Source organism: Manacus vitellinus, unplaced genomic scaffold, assembly GCF_001715985.3.
Source record: "Manacus vitellinus isolate BGI_N305 unplaced genomic scaffold, ASM171598v3 scaffold_2_pilon, whole genome shotgun sequence".
Classification (NCBI taxonomy): Eukaryota; Metazoa; Chordata; class Aves; order Passeriformes; family Pipridae; genus Manacus; species Manacus vitellinus.
In genome coordinates this window covers 6,615,385-6,630,787 of record NW_021940208.1, presented here as the reverse complement: position 1 = coordinate 6,630,787, position 15,403 = coordinate 6,615,385, and the positions used below count along the sequence as shown (strand labels likewise).

At 38.3% G+C, this 15,403-nt stretch overlaps 1 protein-coding gene across 1 annotated transcript in view; it reads left to right on the top strand.

The window, feature by feature from the left end:
* The window catches only part of SLC36A4 (solute carrier family 36 member 4), a 94,935-nt gene that overhangs the window by 12,860 nt on the left and 66,672 nt on the right, over positions 1-15,403 (top strand). Inside the window, exons 6-8 of the mRNA XM_018071462.2 lie at positions 1,414-1,498; positions 11,716-11,943; positions 12,718-12,816. Coding sequence (XP_017926951.1) covers positions 1,414-1,498; positions 11,716-11,943; positions 12,718-12,816 — 412 coding nt within the window. The remainder of the gene's footprint in view (positions 1-1,413; positions 1,499-11,715; positions 11,944-12,717; positions 12,817-15,403) is intronic.

Here is a 15,403-nt window from a genome sequence, read left to right as displayed (position 1 = left end):
AATAGTGGTGACATGGGAGGATGTCTGTCTCTCTTAGGCATTTTAATTTTCAGGTCTACAAGAGCTGTGAAGAAAAAGAATTCTGTTTAGTAATATAGGAAGAGATGTGTTATAACCAGAAATGCATTCTGTATTGTCTAATGTAGTGAAGTTTTCATTCTCTTTTACCAGCATTCCCTGCATCAGAGTTCACTCTTTAAGCAGGTTGATACTGTAGATGTTAATTACTTTAATGGATTTATTCAGAAAGGAAGCAAAGAATTGCTTTGCTTCCTGTTTAAATATAACATACAAATAATGGATAAAGTAGGTACTGTTTTTGCAATAATGACATGAAGATGTTAATAGCTTGTTGTCTCTGTTAAAAACTTTATCCCTCTTTTAAAAAAGACTATTATATTTTTCTTTGCCATTTGTTGCTGTAGAGCTGTTTGTAGAGTTTGTAGTATGACTGCGCAGTAGTGAAATTGTGAATAGTGGAACAAACATATTACTCAACGTTAATTAAAAGTGGTTTTTACCTCACTTGTGGAAGAATTTTTTTTTGTTCCTGTTATTTTCAAGGATGCAGCATCTTGCATCAGGGGTTTTGGCTATTACTTTGTTTCGAGTAAGCAAAAGGTGAACTAGTTCTTTTAAGATCTTTTGTGATGACTTTGTAGGAATGGAGAAGAGCTCAATTAGAGGGAAAATTAATTCGTACTGATATATAATGACAATTCTCTATTGCACCTAAGAGTTACAAGCCACAAATGGCAATTGGATCTCCAGAGACACTGTACTGCAGCAAATCCATTCTCTGGGGCAGATCTCTGTTGTATGCTTAACTCTAGCAGAGCTTCATTACACCATGTCTTCAGGCCACCACTGTGTATTACTTTTTTTCAAAAACAACCTGAACCATAGTTTAGTGTTTTTTCAGTAATATACAGTGTCTGAATGTGTATTTGGACACATTGAGATAGACCTGCCTGGTAAGATGTGAAAGTGTTATCTTGAGTTGATGCAACTTTTATGTCTTAGACTGCATATGAGATGTTTTATCTCTGGACCTGGTGGAAAACTGCTGTGTTGGGGGCTAACGGGTGCATCAATTATGTATGTCTGTTGTTAGCATTTGTACCACATTAAGTCCTTGAATTTCATTTTATGCGACTTTAAAATATGTTGAGTACCTTCTTTTTTTTTTGAGAAACTGTGATGCCTACTTAGTGTTACCTTAAAAACCACACACACAAAAGCCACCGTGTTTTGCCATAAGAGGAGCATGTGTTGCAGTACTTGTGAAATTAATGTGGCATTTGAGTGTTGCATTTTGATTACTGTGAAAAGGAGCAGTAATTGCATGTTAGGTAACAATGGGTTAATTATTTGGATCTTAAGTATAATGTATGTTTGTTTTTTCTTCCTCAGGTGTATTGTGGACTTTTTCTTAGTGATAACACAGCTGGGATTTTGTGGTGTTTATGTTGTGTTCTTGGCAGAAAATGTGAAACAAGTGAGTAATGTTGCCATATGGAAGCAGTTATGGGTTTAGATTAATATTTCCTCGTTTTTATTTCCTATCCCTATAAAGCTTTTGGTAAATAGGAGCAATGTCCAAAATGAACAGAATTCAGACCTTGTGAAAGTGTTTATTGCCTTCTGACTTGTTTGTTGAATTTAAAACTTAATTGCGGACATGATAGAGAATAAGGATGAAACTGGATGAGGAGCCAGTTGTCCCTCAATTTTTTTTTTCCCCTAGGCCTTCTGCTGACAGCCTTTTTTTACCCCCAACTTCCTGGGCATATTTTACCCTTTTCCTGTCACTGGAATATTTCTTTTGTTCCTCTTTAGTCACTTCCCTTCGCAGAATCCACTGTATCTAAACCAATCCTGATTTTTTGTTCCTAAAAATGCCTGACATTGAAATTTCCGCTGCCTCCTCAGTAGTCAGTTCCAATGCTTTCTTATCTGTTAGACAGCTGCTTCTTTGTAGAAGCTTAAAATTTCTTATAAATGTTGCAAGTCCTTTATTTCATGTTCTAACTCTAAGTAATTTATTCTTTTTCATTTGTGGATATTGTTTATATTTTTGAATATTATTATCCTGTCTCCCCTCTATCTAATATCTAATAGAGGGGAGACATGATAGAATCTAGTAATTGTTGTTGCTTTTCTGTGAATGCTTTGCAATTGGTCACATAGTTTACTTCAAGTTTTATCCCTGAAGTTGGTTAAATCAACTAAAAATTGCAAATGAGTCACCAGAACTACAAATACCTATACACTTCCCCAGCAATCCCAAACCTTTCAATAAAACCCAGCTATCCCTTTTCTTCCCCTCAACCATCCATCACTGACAAAGGAAACAAAACCATGCCTATCACTTTCATGACAGCTGCTTATGAGATTATAGTTAGTCACTTGACATAAAGCTAATGAGGATGAATCTGGGCCTGTGCCTGTACAAGCGCTGGTGAGGCCTTGTACTTGAGTACTGGGTCTCACTTCAGGAAAGACACTGAAGTGCTGGAGCTTGTCCAGGGAAGGGCGACGGAGCTGGTGAAGGGTCTGGAGGACAAGTCTGATGAGGAGCAACTGAGGGAGATGGAGGTGTTTAGTCTGGAGAAAAGGAGGCTGAGGGTGAATCTTATCATTCTGTACAACTACCTGAAATGAGGTTGTAGTGAGGTGGGGGTTGGCTTCTTCTCACAGGCAATTAATGATGGGATGAGTGGACATAGCCTCAAGGTTCACCAAGGGAGGTTCAGGTTGGACAACAGGAAGAATTTTTTCATGGAAAGGATTGTTAAGCATTGAAATGGACTGCCCACGGAGGTGTTGGGATTACCATCCCTGGAGTGTTCAAGAAGCGATCAGACATGGCACTTAGTGCTGTGGTCTAGTTGACAAGGTGTGATCGGTCACAGGTTGGACTTGATATCTTGGCGATCTTATCCAACCCAAACGATTCTGTGATTCTTTGTATGCTCCTGTATTTAGAGAAGTGTGTGAGGAATAAGGTATGGCAGGTTACTGAGCATTAATCATCCGTGTAGATTCTTATTCTGCCAGCAATGGAGAGCAGAGTAATATCACGGTAATTTGAACAGTCTGATTTAACTCCTTTCTTCTTTTACAAAGTGATGATGACTGCATCACGCAGGTCTGATGGTAGTTTGCCTAGTTCCCAACAGCACACCACAAACTCATGAAATTTAGCATGGAGTGCTTGATCCTCATGCTTCCAGACTTCAGGTGGAATTCCATCAACCCCAGCTACCTTGCTGATTTTCGCCTGCTGTATGACCTTAAGAGTTTCTCCTAAAGCGGGGGCAGTATCGAATTCATTCTTCACTGGTTGTTGTGTGATGGACTGAATTGCTGAGTCTTGAACTACACGGCTAGTACTGAAAAGAGTCTGAAAGTGTTCAGACCATCGATTCAGAATGGAGGTTTTATTTGTCAGAAATGTTTGACCATCAGTGCTGAGTAGAGGGCTTTGGACGTGGTATGTAGGCCTGTATGCTGTTTTCAAGGCCTCATAGAATCCTCTGTGATCACCTGTATCTGCACATAATTGAATTTTTTCAACTAGATTGATCCACCACTTGTTCTGGACGGGAAGGCCCATACTAAGACCTTAAATCATCTTGTCCAGGAGCTGATTTATGCTGACAACACCGCCCTCGTCACCCACACAGAAGCAGCTCTGCAACGTTTAACATCCTGCTTCGCAGACGCTGCTGAGCTCTTTGGGCTGGAAGTCAGCTTAAAGAAGACAGAAGTTCTCTATCAACCTGCACCTCAGGAAGTCTTCCATCATCCCCATATCACCATTGGCGAATCAGAGCTCAAATCAGTCCAGCAGTTTAATTACCTAGGTAGCATCATCTCGGATGGTGAGATTGACGGAGAGATAGACAACAGGATAGCAAAGGCATACAGTGCCTTTGGAAAGCTTCATAAAAGAGTGTGACGAAATAAACACCTGAAGAAAAGTACCGAGATCAGTGTTTACAGAGCCATAGTGCTGTCTACTCTCTTATACGGATCTGAATCATGGGTCATCTATCGCCACCACCTGCGACTCTTAGAATGCTTCCATCAGCACTGCCTCCGTATAATCCTAAACATCCACTGGTCAGATTATGTGACTAACACATCTGTTCTAGAACAGGCAGCAGTTACAAGTATTGAGACCATGTTACTGAGAACACAGCTGCACTGGTCAGGGCATGTCTCCAGGATGAAGGACCACCACCTCCCTAAGATCTTGCTTTATGGTGAACTTGCCACCGGCTGCCGCAAGAGAGGAGCGCCAAAGAGAAGATACAAGGACTCCCTGAAACAACATCTCAGCCTTGGTCATATTGATCACCATAACTGGTCTACTCTGGCCTCCAGTCAGGAGGTCTGGAGGCACAGTATCTATAACGCTGCTGCTTTTGAGTATGCATGCAGGATCACCCTTGAGGAGAAAAGACAACGCAGAAGGGATCGTGTCTTGCTGAATATTCCACCTGAGGAGTCTTTCTGCTGTGCCTTTTGCAACCAGACTTGTCTATCTCGTATTGGCCTTTTTAGCCACCAGCGTGCTTGTAACAAGCGTGGGTAGAGCCCTTCCCAAATCTTCATTTGCAAAGCCCAGCCATGATGGTGAGATTCTTATTCTACTAAAAAACTAGGCTACAGGTGTCTTGACATAGCTCACCTTTAATTAGGAAAAAGAGTGTCCCCTTGGACAGTTAGTACATAGAAGATAGTATGGGTTTTGTTCATTCTCTTGGAGATGAGTATTTATATTGTGCCTAAAAAGTGTTCCAAGTTCTCTGGATGAAAATCCTGTTGAGATAGGGTATATTTGTGTATTTGGAAGCTGGATACTCTGTAATTTGTGTCTTGGGAGGAAAAAAAATCAAGCCTTTTAAACTACAGTTCTACTGTCAGAATCTGTCTCAATACCTAAAAATCCTCTCTGATGTCCTTTTCCTGACCTTCCAAAGTGAGATTTTTATTGCATTCCTTGCAATGTAAGTTCAAATTAAGCCTTTCCTATCAAATATGTATCTCATTAACCAGTTGTCACGTATGTGTTGTGACCTTGAGTAGAAGATGAGACTAAACACTTGTTGACCTTGGCTTTTGTAGGTTTGGAAAAAAAAAATTTGAAACCTTTTTCAGGAAACTTGTTGCTGCTTTATTGAGGAAGAGTTGAAAGCTCTTACAGAAAAGCAGGTGCTGCTGAAGCAGTAGCTGCAGAGACCCGTAACATGGACACTATGAATGGATTAAAGTCATTAGCAATTCAGAAGTTCCAAATGTACTTAATTTAGATTGTCTTGTTCTTGCTCTTCTGGGAGGTAGAAGTCGGGTTTCTTCCTGGCAACTTTCGATTGCAGAAATCTGTCCCGTAGAGGGCACCAAAGAACACAAATTGTTACAGCCTTAAATCTGTAACGATTTGGGGTAGTGAGAGAATGGGAAAGGTGAACAGATGGAAAGGGGATGGGGGACGAGAAGGCGAGAACTGAGATAAAGGAAGAACACGGTAAAAATGTTACTAATGGCACTCCTTTACCAATACCTCTGCATTATAATTTGTATGACAGAAAGAGCAGGTTTTGAGATACAGGTCAGGAAACAGTGGTCTCAGTTGAAGAGACTAAGGAAATGGAATTATTTCTTGCTTCTGAAATAGTTCTTGTAAGAAGTGTATTCGTGGGTTGAACTGAATTTTTTGCAAACACTAGCTATGCATTAGTTGTTTTCTGAGCAGAAAAGGAACCTGGTAACCAGATTTGCACAAGTGTTTGATCTTCCTGGATACAGCTGGAGTTGGTGGATGCTGTGATTGGGCTATGTAAATGAGACATCAGGTGAAGAAAACTGTTTCAGACATCACACCAGCATGTAAGTTACTGCTTGAATAACTGAAGTAACTCCTGATGAAGTCTTGTGTCTGTGGATATCACTATGCTTAGTGATTTCAGTGGCCGTGTACTTCCTTTCTAAAACCATAATGGTATTTCCTCATGTAGTTTAGAGAAATGTTTGACACTTCAGATCACGTTGCTTTGTTTAGGACAGAGACAGTTAGAGTCAGTGTCTGCTGTTCTTGGCTCAGCATGACTGCCATATGCAGTGATGCACTAGCAGAGAGCAGTGAGAGACTTGTCCAGAATAGGAATCTGAGGTTATAATAATTCTAGTATTTAGGAGATGAGGTTAGATAGAAAGTGAGTCATAGTCCATCCTAACACAATCAGCAGTAAACTTGCAGTGAGCTAAAGAGCATATGAGAAAGTTTAAAACCCCAAAATTCCTTCTGCTGCTTTGTATTTTGTTGCTTTTCAAACAGTTTTAAGTGTTATCTGATTAATTTTTAAAAGCAAAATCTAGGAAAACACTTTCAAAGTGACGGTGATGTTAGTCCACACCTGAACAAATTAGTATAATCTCATCTTCATGAGAGGGTTTTTTTGCTGCTCTCTATTGTCAACTCTCCCACAGCCTATTGCTGCACTCTAAGAGGAAGAGTAGTGATCCTTACATTCTGTAAGTTTTGTGTTTACGTTCTCACTCAGCTTTCTTCTACCTGTCAGTAACTCTTGCCGGTTTTTTTAGCTCTTGCACAAGATTAACCCTTGCTGGGTCTTATCTGGTGTACCTCTTCTGAGGCTGTGTGCAAGATCACTATTCTTTCATGTCTCAAAATACACCTTTGAGGGGTATTTCCTGTGGCCATGTCTAAACCCATAAGTGGTACTGCTCTGACTGATGCTGTTAAAGCTGCTCTATTGATATAAAGTTGGTTTAAAGGTATGTATATCCACAGAAGGGAATAAGCTGTCCTCCTGTGCATTTATATCAGTATAACTGTGTCCATAATATGAGTTACACAGTATATATGTGTGTGTGTATACATAAAATTCACCTGTGTATAATGGACATAATTAAAACAGTTTGACAGTCAACAGTTGAAACTTTACAAAGTTTCTTTTTTTTTTTTTGGCAAGCAAATTGAAATATTAATTTTGAAGTCATGGGCTTCACATTTTGATGCATGCAAGTAATAGCTAGTACAGAGTAAATTTCAGGAACCTCCTGCTTACCCAAACCAGTAGTGCTGTTTTTAGCAGTTCACAGTAACCTCTTCATCCTATGGCAAGCTGATCTCTAAAATAGTCTGTGTGGGATAAGTGTGTGCACTTTCAGCAGTTATTAGGGAGTAAGTGGAACTTAACTAACCATTTCATGTGTTCTTTTCTCTATTCCAATCCATAATCCTCCATAGGGTAGACATTGGTAAACAGGGCTGTTTCAGAAAGGGCTCTGCTTTTCTTCACTTTTAAATATATTTCTAAAGACTTACAGCAGAGTAATCCTCAGGGATTGGTCCGATCTCATTAGGGTGAAGGCTATCACAAATAAAAAGGGTTTGTTCCATTTGAGTTACAAAATACATTTATACATTGACAGCTGTGACCACACAGAACAAAGATGGGAAGAGAGTAAGAAATTACCTGCTTTATACTGTCAAAATCTGGTTAAAGCAGTGTCACTGCTGTCCTCTGAAGACAAAAAGAAAAGAGGGAAACTGGGATGTGTCTGAGAGTACTGAAGTCTTTGAAAGATCTTACAGACTGGAGATCTTACAAACTGGGATGTGTCTGAGAGTACTGAAGTCTTTGAAAGATCTTACAGACTGGAGAGGTTCTTGAGAACCAGGGAGAGACAAATGTTGAGTTTATCTTCATTAAAAGCCAAAAGAATAATTTGGAGAATTACAAGCCAATCAGCCTCTTCAATCCCTTTGAAAATCAGGAACTGAGACTTCTTGGCATGCATTTCTGTGCACATGAGGGAGAATAAAGTGACTGGAACCTGTCAGCATGGATTTACCAAGGGACTGATCAACTTGATTGCCTTCTGTAAGAAAAAAAGTCTGAATTTGTACATGATGAGAAATCACTAGATGCTACTTTATAAACGTTTGTAGAAAGGTTTTTCATGCTGTCTCTACAATAAATTTGTATCTAAGTAAGGTTATTATGGTCTGAATAGATGGGTGGACTGACAGACAACTGGCTGGGGGAAAAAACCCACTGGTTGTGTGGTCAGACTCGGAGAGCAGTGTTCATGATCATGAGCCAGCAGTGTGGCGTGACGGCAAAGCAAACAAACAGCATCCTAGACTGTATGAAAAGAAGAATTGCTGGTAAAGGGAAGTGATTGTCATCCTTTGCTTCACATTTGTTAGGCCATATCTAAAATACTCTTATCAAGTTTTGGATATTCCTAGTACTGGGAAGTCATTGACAAACTGAAGTGAGTTCAAGGGAGCCTGCTGAAATTACTGGGGCTGAAGCATTTGTCTTGTGAGGGCTGGGGAAACTGGGCTTGTTCGCCTCTGGGAAGAACTGGCTTTTGGAGGACCTAAAAGCTGCCCTCCAGGACTACAAAGAGGTTGTCTAGAAAATGGAATGAAGTTCTTCACTGAGGTCAAATGACAAGACAAGAGAAACCGTTCACAAAACAGCACAGGAATTTCTGTTCTGAGGGAAAGAAAAACTTCCATACAGTCAAGCACTGGAACCAGTTGTCCAGACAGGTTGTGCAGTCTCTGTCTATCCTCAGAAGTTTTCAAGACCCAGCTGGAGAATGGGGAGAGGAACAATCTGATATGATGCCGTAGCTCACGGAACTGTGAGCAAGCTATTGGACTATAGACTTCCTGAGGTCCTATCTGACCTAAGTTATTCTGTGATTCAGTGACTCCAGACCCCTGGTTTTGGATGAGGTAATGGAGAAGATTGTTGAGAGTACGGTGTTTTGTGTAGTTGGTAGGAGACTTGACAAGGAAAAGTGACTCAAATGAGAGATGGTGTAGAAGAGAGGAAAGGGCAGAGGAACACTTTGTGTGTTTTGTGGAACTGGCATTTATTCCCCTAGAATTGCAGCTTTTGTGTTAAAAACACACAAGAAGCACATGCTTTTCATAGCTCGGACTAAAGACAGCTGTAATTGCAAATCTGGTTTATGCAAAATATTAATCTGTGCTGCTCAGGTTCAGAATTTCATTTTTCTTTTTTTTTTTCCCTCCCAGTTAGGATGTCTTTGATGCCCTGACTTCTTTCTTTAAACTGTATTGCAAGGAACAGGATCTGCAGCAGACTCCTGCAACTCAAGACATTCTTGAGAATCCATTTGACCCCGTTTCCTTCCTCCAGTGAATGCTGTGCCAGGGAACAGTGCAAGAGAAGGGGTACCATGCTTGCCGTATTGTAAAGGAGAATACAGTGTTGTGATTTGTTGCAGGAATACATCTCATATCTTAGGGGTGCAAGGGGGAGTTGGTAAGCTGGGCTCAGGGAGGCAATTTTATTGTCCTTTCTGCATCAACATTCAGTCATCTAATGAAGGTTGTGGAGAGTTTATGTGCAACTGTAGTATGTTCTTTCTCTGTGCTTTCCTCAGTATTTTTGTGAAAGTAAAAGGCAGATGGAGATGTGATCACCCCCTTCATCAGGGTAGCTGATCACAGTAGAGCGAAACTTGAATAGAATTTTATATTGTACCTTGCATTTTCCGACTGTATTAGCCAGTAAACGCCAGTTGAATATCTAATTGGAATTTGGTGATGCTAATAGAAAAAAATTTCTGACTTCAGGCACTTTTTATTAGGGTTTGTGTACACTAAGAGAATGCCTCTGTCTTAAGAAAAAAATTGAAGTGTTTGAATGATTGAAATTATTTGAGTAGAAGTTGGTTTATACTGTGGTATTTTACAGATGTATTTTAGAACCTGAACTGTATCTTGCCTGGTGTTTTTTTGTTTGGTTTGGTTTGTTTTTTTTAAGGAATAAATATTTTATTAATTTTTTTCTAATAGCTTATCAGGTATTTGTATAAATTGAAGGCATGCTGGATTAACTATTTATTGTAGAGGAGGTTTTCAATTGAGTTTGTGTGCTCAAATCACACTGTGATTCTTAGAAAACTCTGTCCTTGAGTGCAGAGAAGCTCTGGCTATCTGCAAATGCATGCAAGCAAGTAAACACAGGAGACTTGTTCAAGTGAAAGGCTTAAAGTGCTTGTTCTGTATTTCTGTTTTAAGTATGGTGGGAATGCTGTAAACTTCTACAGAGAACTTATGTGGCATTAGGGAAGTAATTTGGTTAAGTGCTTGAATTATTGCTTTGCAAAGTAGAGGTATTGTAGCTCTGTGAATTCAATTCTACATGTAATTAGCACTTCTTTGTAGCTTTCTAAAAATGTTATCTTAATGAAAACTAACAGATAATACATGTCATGCAAGGGACCCTTAAGATCCTTGCTAAGTGGAAACCATCAGTCTTTCCATAATGTCCAGTGTCTGTTTTCATTTAAAGTGAGATGTCTGGAAAACATGTGGTTGCAGAATTGTGTCTTTTTCTTTCCCTTTTTCATAATGGGAAAAAAAGTGCATGATGCTTTTTGTTACAGAGAAAATGATCTTAAGTTCATTCTGTCTTCCTGAGTTTTTGGATTGTTTGAAACAATGGAAATAAGGTGAATTGTGCAAAATTTTTTTTCTGCTAGACTTGTAAAGTCTCAGTTTTGGTGAACTTGCTAGATTGAATGACTTGGCTTACATACACTTGGTTTTCCATTAGCAACTAACTCCTTATACCTCATGATAGTCTCATAGTGCCCACATTACCTTGATTACCTGCCATTTCACCAGCCTGTCCTCATTTCTTCATTTCACCCTCTTATTCAAAGTAAAAAATTAATAGCCCTGAGTTGCTCTGACCTCTAAAAAATGTCATTAAGTACTGGTAATTGTGGTGTTTGCTTAGGAATGCTGTGGCTAAATAAAAACTTAACATTTTAATGGTAGTACTTGCCCCTTTCATTTAACATCTTGATGTGTTTGGATTTTTGAAGCAGGGTCTATGATCTTATTATTTCACTGTCACTGAGAGTAACTGATATTTTAAAGAACAAACCATATTGAAAGAATTACCCTTAAATTAATCAGTCTTGGGACCATGCCTGTGAACTATGTACCAAAAAACCTACTACACTTTCACATTGTGTGCTACTGTTAATTTATATCAATATAATGAGTACAGAACTCTCAGCTCTCCTAGAGCTCATGGTTTTCAAAGCTGAGTTAATGTTCATAAATAAAAGAGTAAAGAGTGAAAAAAATAATTTGAAATAAATGAAAGACGGGCGTGTTCATATTCTAACATTTTGTATGTGTGCTGCTATCACGTGCACGGCGAAGGCATAAGGTTGTTAGGCACTGAACTTGGGTGCAATAGCAGTTTGTCATCTAACCCCCTTACTCTCCTTAGGAAGATTCACACTCTTAAGATTAAGACCCAGTTCTGTCTTACTTGCTTTCAGTTTACCAAACTTTCTGAAAGGAATCTGATCAAAACTGTGCATGTGGATTTCCACTTTAGTCTGTGGTGGGATAATGATGCTTTGAAGTCCTGATTTCATCATTTGCCTTAAGGCTTGCTAGAAGTGCCTTGTCTTCCCCTCTGCACCCAAAATTCCTGTCATTCACCAAGCAGAGGAATAAATTTCTCAGTAGGAAAGTAGCAGTGTGACTATATACTCACTACTACCACTGTCTAACATGTTTTTTTGCTTTGTTTTGTTTTTTTTTGTTTTGGGTTTGTTTTGTTTTGTTTTGTGTTTTGTTGTGGTTTTTTTTATTTTTAAATAAAGGTCCATGAAGGATTCTTGGAAACTAAGATTGCTCCCATGAATGTTAGTGCCACTAGCAGTTCGTCTGAGAAGAGGAATATTGATTTACGAATATACATGCTGTGTTTCCTGCCATTCCTGGTCCTCCTGGTCTTTATTCGTGACCTTAAGAGCCTGTCCTTGCTTTCATTGCTTGCCAATCTGTCCATGGCTGTCAGCCTGGTGATCATTTACCAGTATATTGTTAGAGTGAGTATAAAAAGTTTATTACCTGTTTTTTTCAGTGTGGCAGGTTGTGTTTGTTGCATGTGGCAGTTGGTCTATGATAGATATACACTGACTGACAGTTTCTGAAAGGCAGCATTATCATGTAATTAATTGAGGCATCTTAATTTAAGGAGGTGCCTCAAAATCTGTGATATGCTCTAAATACAGACTTTTACAGTGCTTTTGAAAGAAAGAATAATATTGCTGCATTTAAGATAATAAAAATATATATTTTGGTGAGCGGGAAGTGGAAAATGGGGAGGAAGGCAATAAGAGATATTGACGAGGAGTCAGGAGAAGTTATGTAGAAAAAATTGGGGAAGATAGTAATTAATTACTTTGCAGGAACTCAGCTTGTAATAAAGATATTTTCTTTTAATGTCCCTCATGGTTATGAAGAATATCTGTGCAGTATGAAAGCAGATTAGAGAACTCAGAAGTTTGCAGAAAATTAAGCTTTATATGTGCACTTTCCCATGTGCTTTAATTGATGCTCCCTCATATGTACCAGTGTGATACTTTAAATGTGAAATTTTTTCATGACAGTAGTAGAAACCTAGAATAAATATATCTGCAAGTGTCTGTGTGGGAAGGTGGCTATAAATGTGTGGGAAGGACTAAGTTTGGGAGGAAAACCAGGGATTATAAATAGCAATGTCAACATTTACTGAGCTATCTTTCCTATAACATAATGCATCAATCAAAATTTTAGAGAGAATTAATGTACTTTACATTGTTTTGCTTTCTTTTCTTCAGGATATAGTAGATCCTCGAAAACTGCCTCCAGTAGTCGGCTGGAAGAAATACCCACTGTTTTTTGGGACTGCAGTATTTGCTTTTGAAGGAATAGGTGTGGTAAGTGCTTTTTACTGACTCTTCAGAATCACTGGTTCTATGCTAGATGATGGGATACAGGCAGTTTTACTCCTGTTGTTATTTTGTTGTTTTTATTGAAACACTAATCTCCCACACTGGTATGAAGAGGGTTAATTTGTCTGGTCAAAAAAGGCAAAAGTTGAGAACACAACATCCCCATCACAGGGGAATTTGGTGGATACTGACTACTACTTGGACACTTAACCCTTTCCCAAATTACAAGAATGCCTTTAGTTCCAAATAAATTGAGACAATACTGTAATAATAACTGGTATCATAATATGTTCTATGGTAGTATAGAACTAAGTTAATAATATGATTATATTGTAATTACAGTGATTCAGCAGCTCAGTTTTATGTGATGAGTGTGTAAAAATAGAAGTGCATTCAGCATCCTTCTTTTCCTTTGGGGTCAGAAAGGACTAAGTGATTTACTAGAAATGTATTATTTTTCCTGCTTCAGACTTGTCTATAGATCTGACTTGATAGAGATGAGGGTGATAAGGAAAAGGATAGAAATTTCCAAATTTTTTTTTTGATTCATGACCTTCTGACAATGAACTTCAAGTCCTCATTGTTTCCTGAAATATGTCAATTATATAGATTTATCACTCAGAAAATTGGGTTTTCAAAAGTGGTTCTTTTTCCGTCTCTTACTCAGTCAAACATCTCAAACTGGCAAAGTCTTCTGGTTAGTCAACCATTTTTGTTCCCTACGATATAGTTTAAAAACTAGCTAAAGAGACTTCTGGGAATGGCAGGTCATAATGTCTTTAAATTGTTGGGAAATTACTCTATGTGCTTTGTTTGTTATATAATTACATTCTTCAGCAAGTGTTACTGTATGCTTAAAACTGAAAAACAACCAACTGCTTCCTCTTCCCCCCCAAAAAAAAACAAACAAAAAACACCACAGACTAAAGCAATCCCAAACTGAGATGCAATTAATCTGAAATGATTGTCTGTCATTGACATAACATAGATTTTCTTCAAGTCTGTTTTCTTTTCTCGAATTGTCAACTCTGACTTAAATTAGATTATTTTACGTCCATGGTATGTTATCAGTGGCAGAAGAGCTGAATAGGAAAACCTTTTAACTCCTATTGTGGTGCAAAAGAGTGTTTTCAAAGTGTTCTCCACTGTTTCTCAGGTGTGAACTGACAGATGTGGAGCTTTAGCTACCCTCTATCTGACTGTGTCTGGATATCTTTCATTTCGTCATCCAGAACTTTCATCATAAGAAATCAGCTGTTTGTCAGACATTATTTGATGCCTATGGATTTTGGGCAAAAAAAACCATGCTCAATGAAACAGACAGATTGGACTATGCAAGGTAGTTATATAGTCTGTCTGTGACGGACTTCACTTACTGTGTGTGTTATGTACAGTAGGTCTGATACATGTCCCAGTTGTATTTGATTTGCCGTGTGCTGCGTAGCACACAGGTGTGTATTTGTAGCCAGGGAATCCCAAATGAGAGTCCTGTGAGCCTCAGGAAAGTGGGGAAGGCTTATAATTTGGTAGCAGTAGTTTATTGAATTATAGGTAGGGAATTGATTTATGGTAATTATTTTCTGGCACATTAGATCCCACATTAGAGAGCTCCTTAAATTTACATCAGCAGCAGACTTCCGAAACTTCTGAAGAACTGCCCAGAGCATTTGCTTGATTGAATCCCTGGTTGTTACTAATGACATCTTTAGAACTCTTGATTTTTTTTTAATCTTTTATTCAAGAGGGTTCATTCTATTTGTACCTTTAAAGCACAAAAATACTGCTGTTTACAAACTAATTAAATGTTTATGTTCATTATGGTTTGATACACATTGTATGTGTGTGTTTACATTATACAGGACCATTAGAAAAACATGGCTACCTTTACAAATTAAAATTAGTGTAGAGTGAAAATCTAGAGCTTAATGTTTCTTCCTTATATGCAGAATGATATTAAGATGTCTCTGCTTCTCAGGGATATTTTGGACATGCAGAATATTTGTTGTGCATGCTTATGCTCTGCTTGCAGGCATCATAGAGAAGATTTGAAGAAAAATATTATTTTATGGGTTTGGATAATCAGAACTAAACAAAGTTGTTGAAGCATGAAATAAAAAAAGATGAGTGAAGTAAAGCAAGACAGACATTTCCTCTTTACATAATTAATATTTCATACAACTCTTGGGGATTGATTTAATTGATAACTAGTTATTACAGCTCCGTAAGTTACCATCATAGACCTGTTGTATGTAGCTAATGTGTGACAACTTGTTACCCTGTGTCTTATTTATTGTCATTCCTAGATCTGTGGTTAAGTTGTTCTGGTAAGGAAAAAAAAAACCCCGCCATTTAATTAGATTGGCTCTTTAGTCTACTTTCTCTGACTGCAGGCACTCAAAATGAATTTTTATAATCTTGGTTTTGTAGTTAGAGACTTGATTTTAGATTTTGTTCTGGAATGTCCTGCAAATAACACATATTATTGGGAAGCTGTCTGATCATGACATTATGAACAGAAGCCTTAAGGTCTTAATTTTATCAGAAGAGGATTATGATCGATTAATTTTATGCA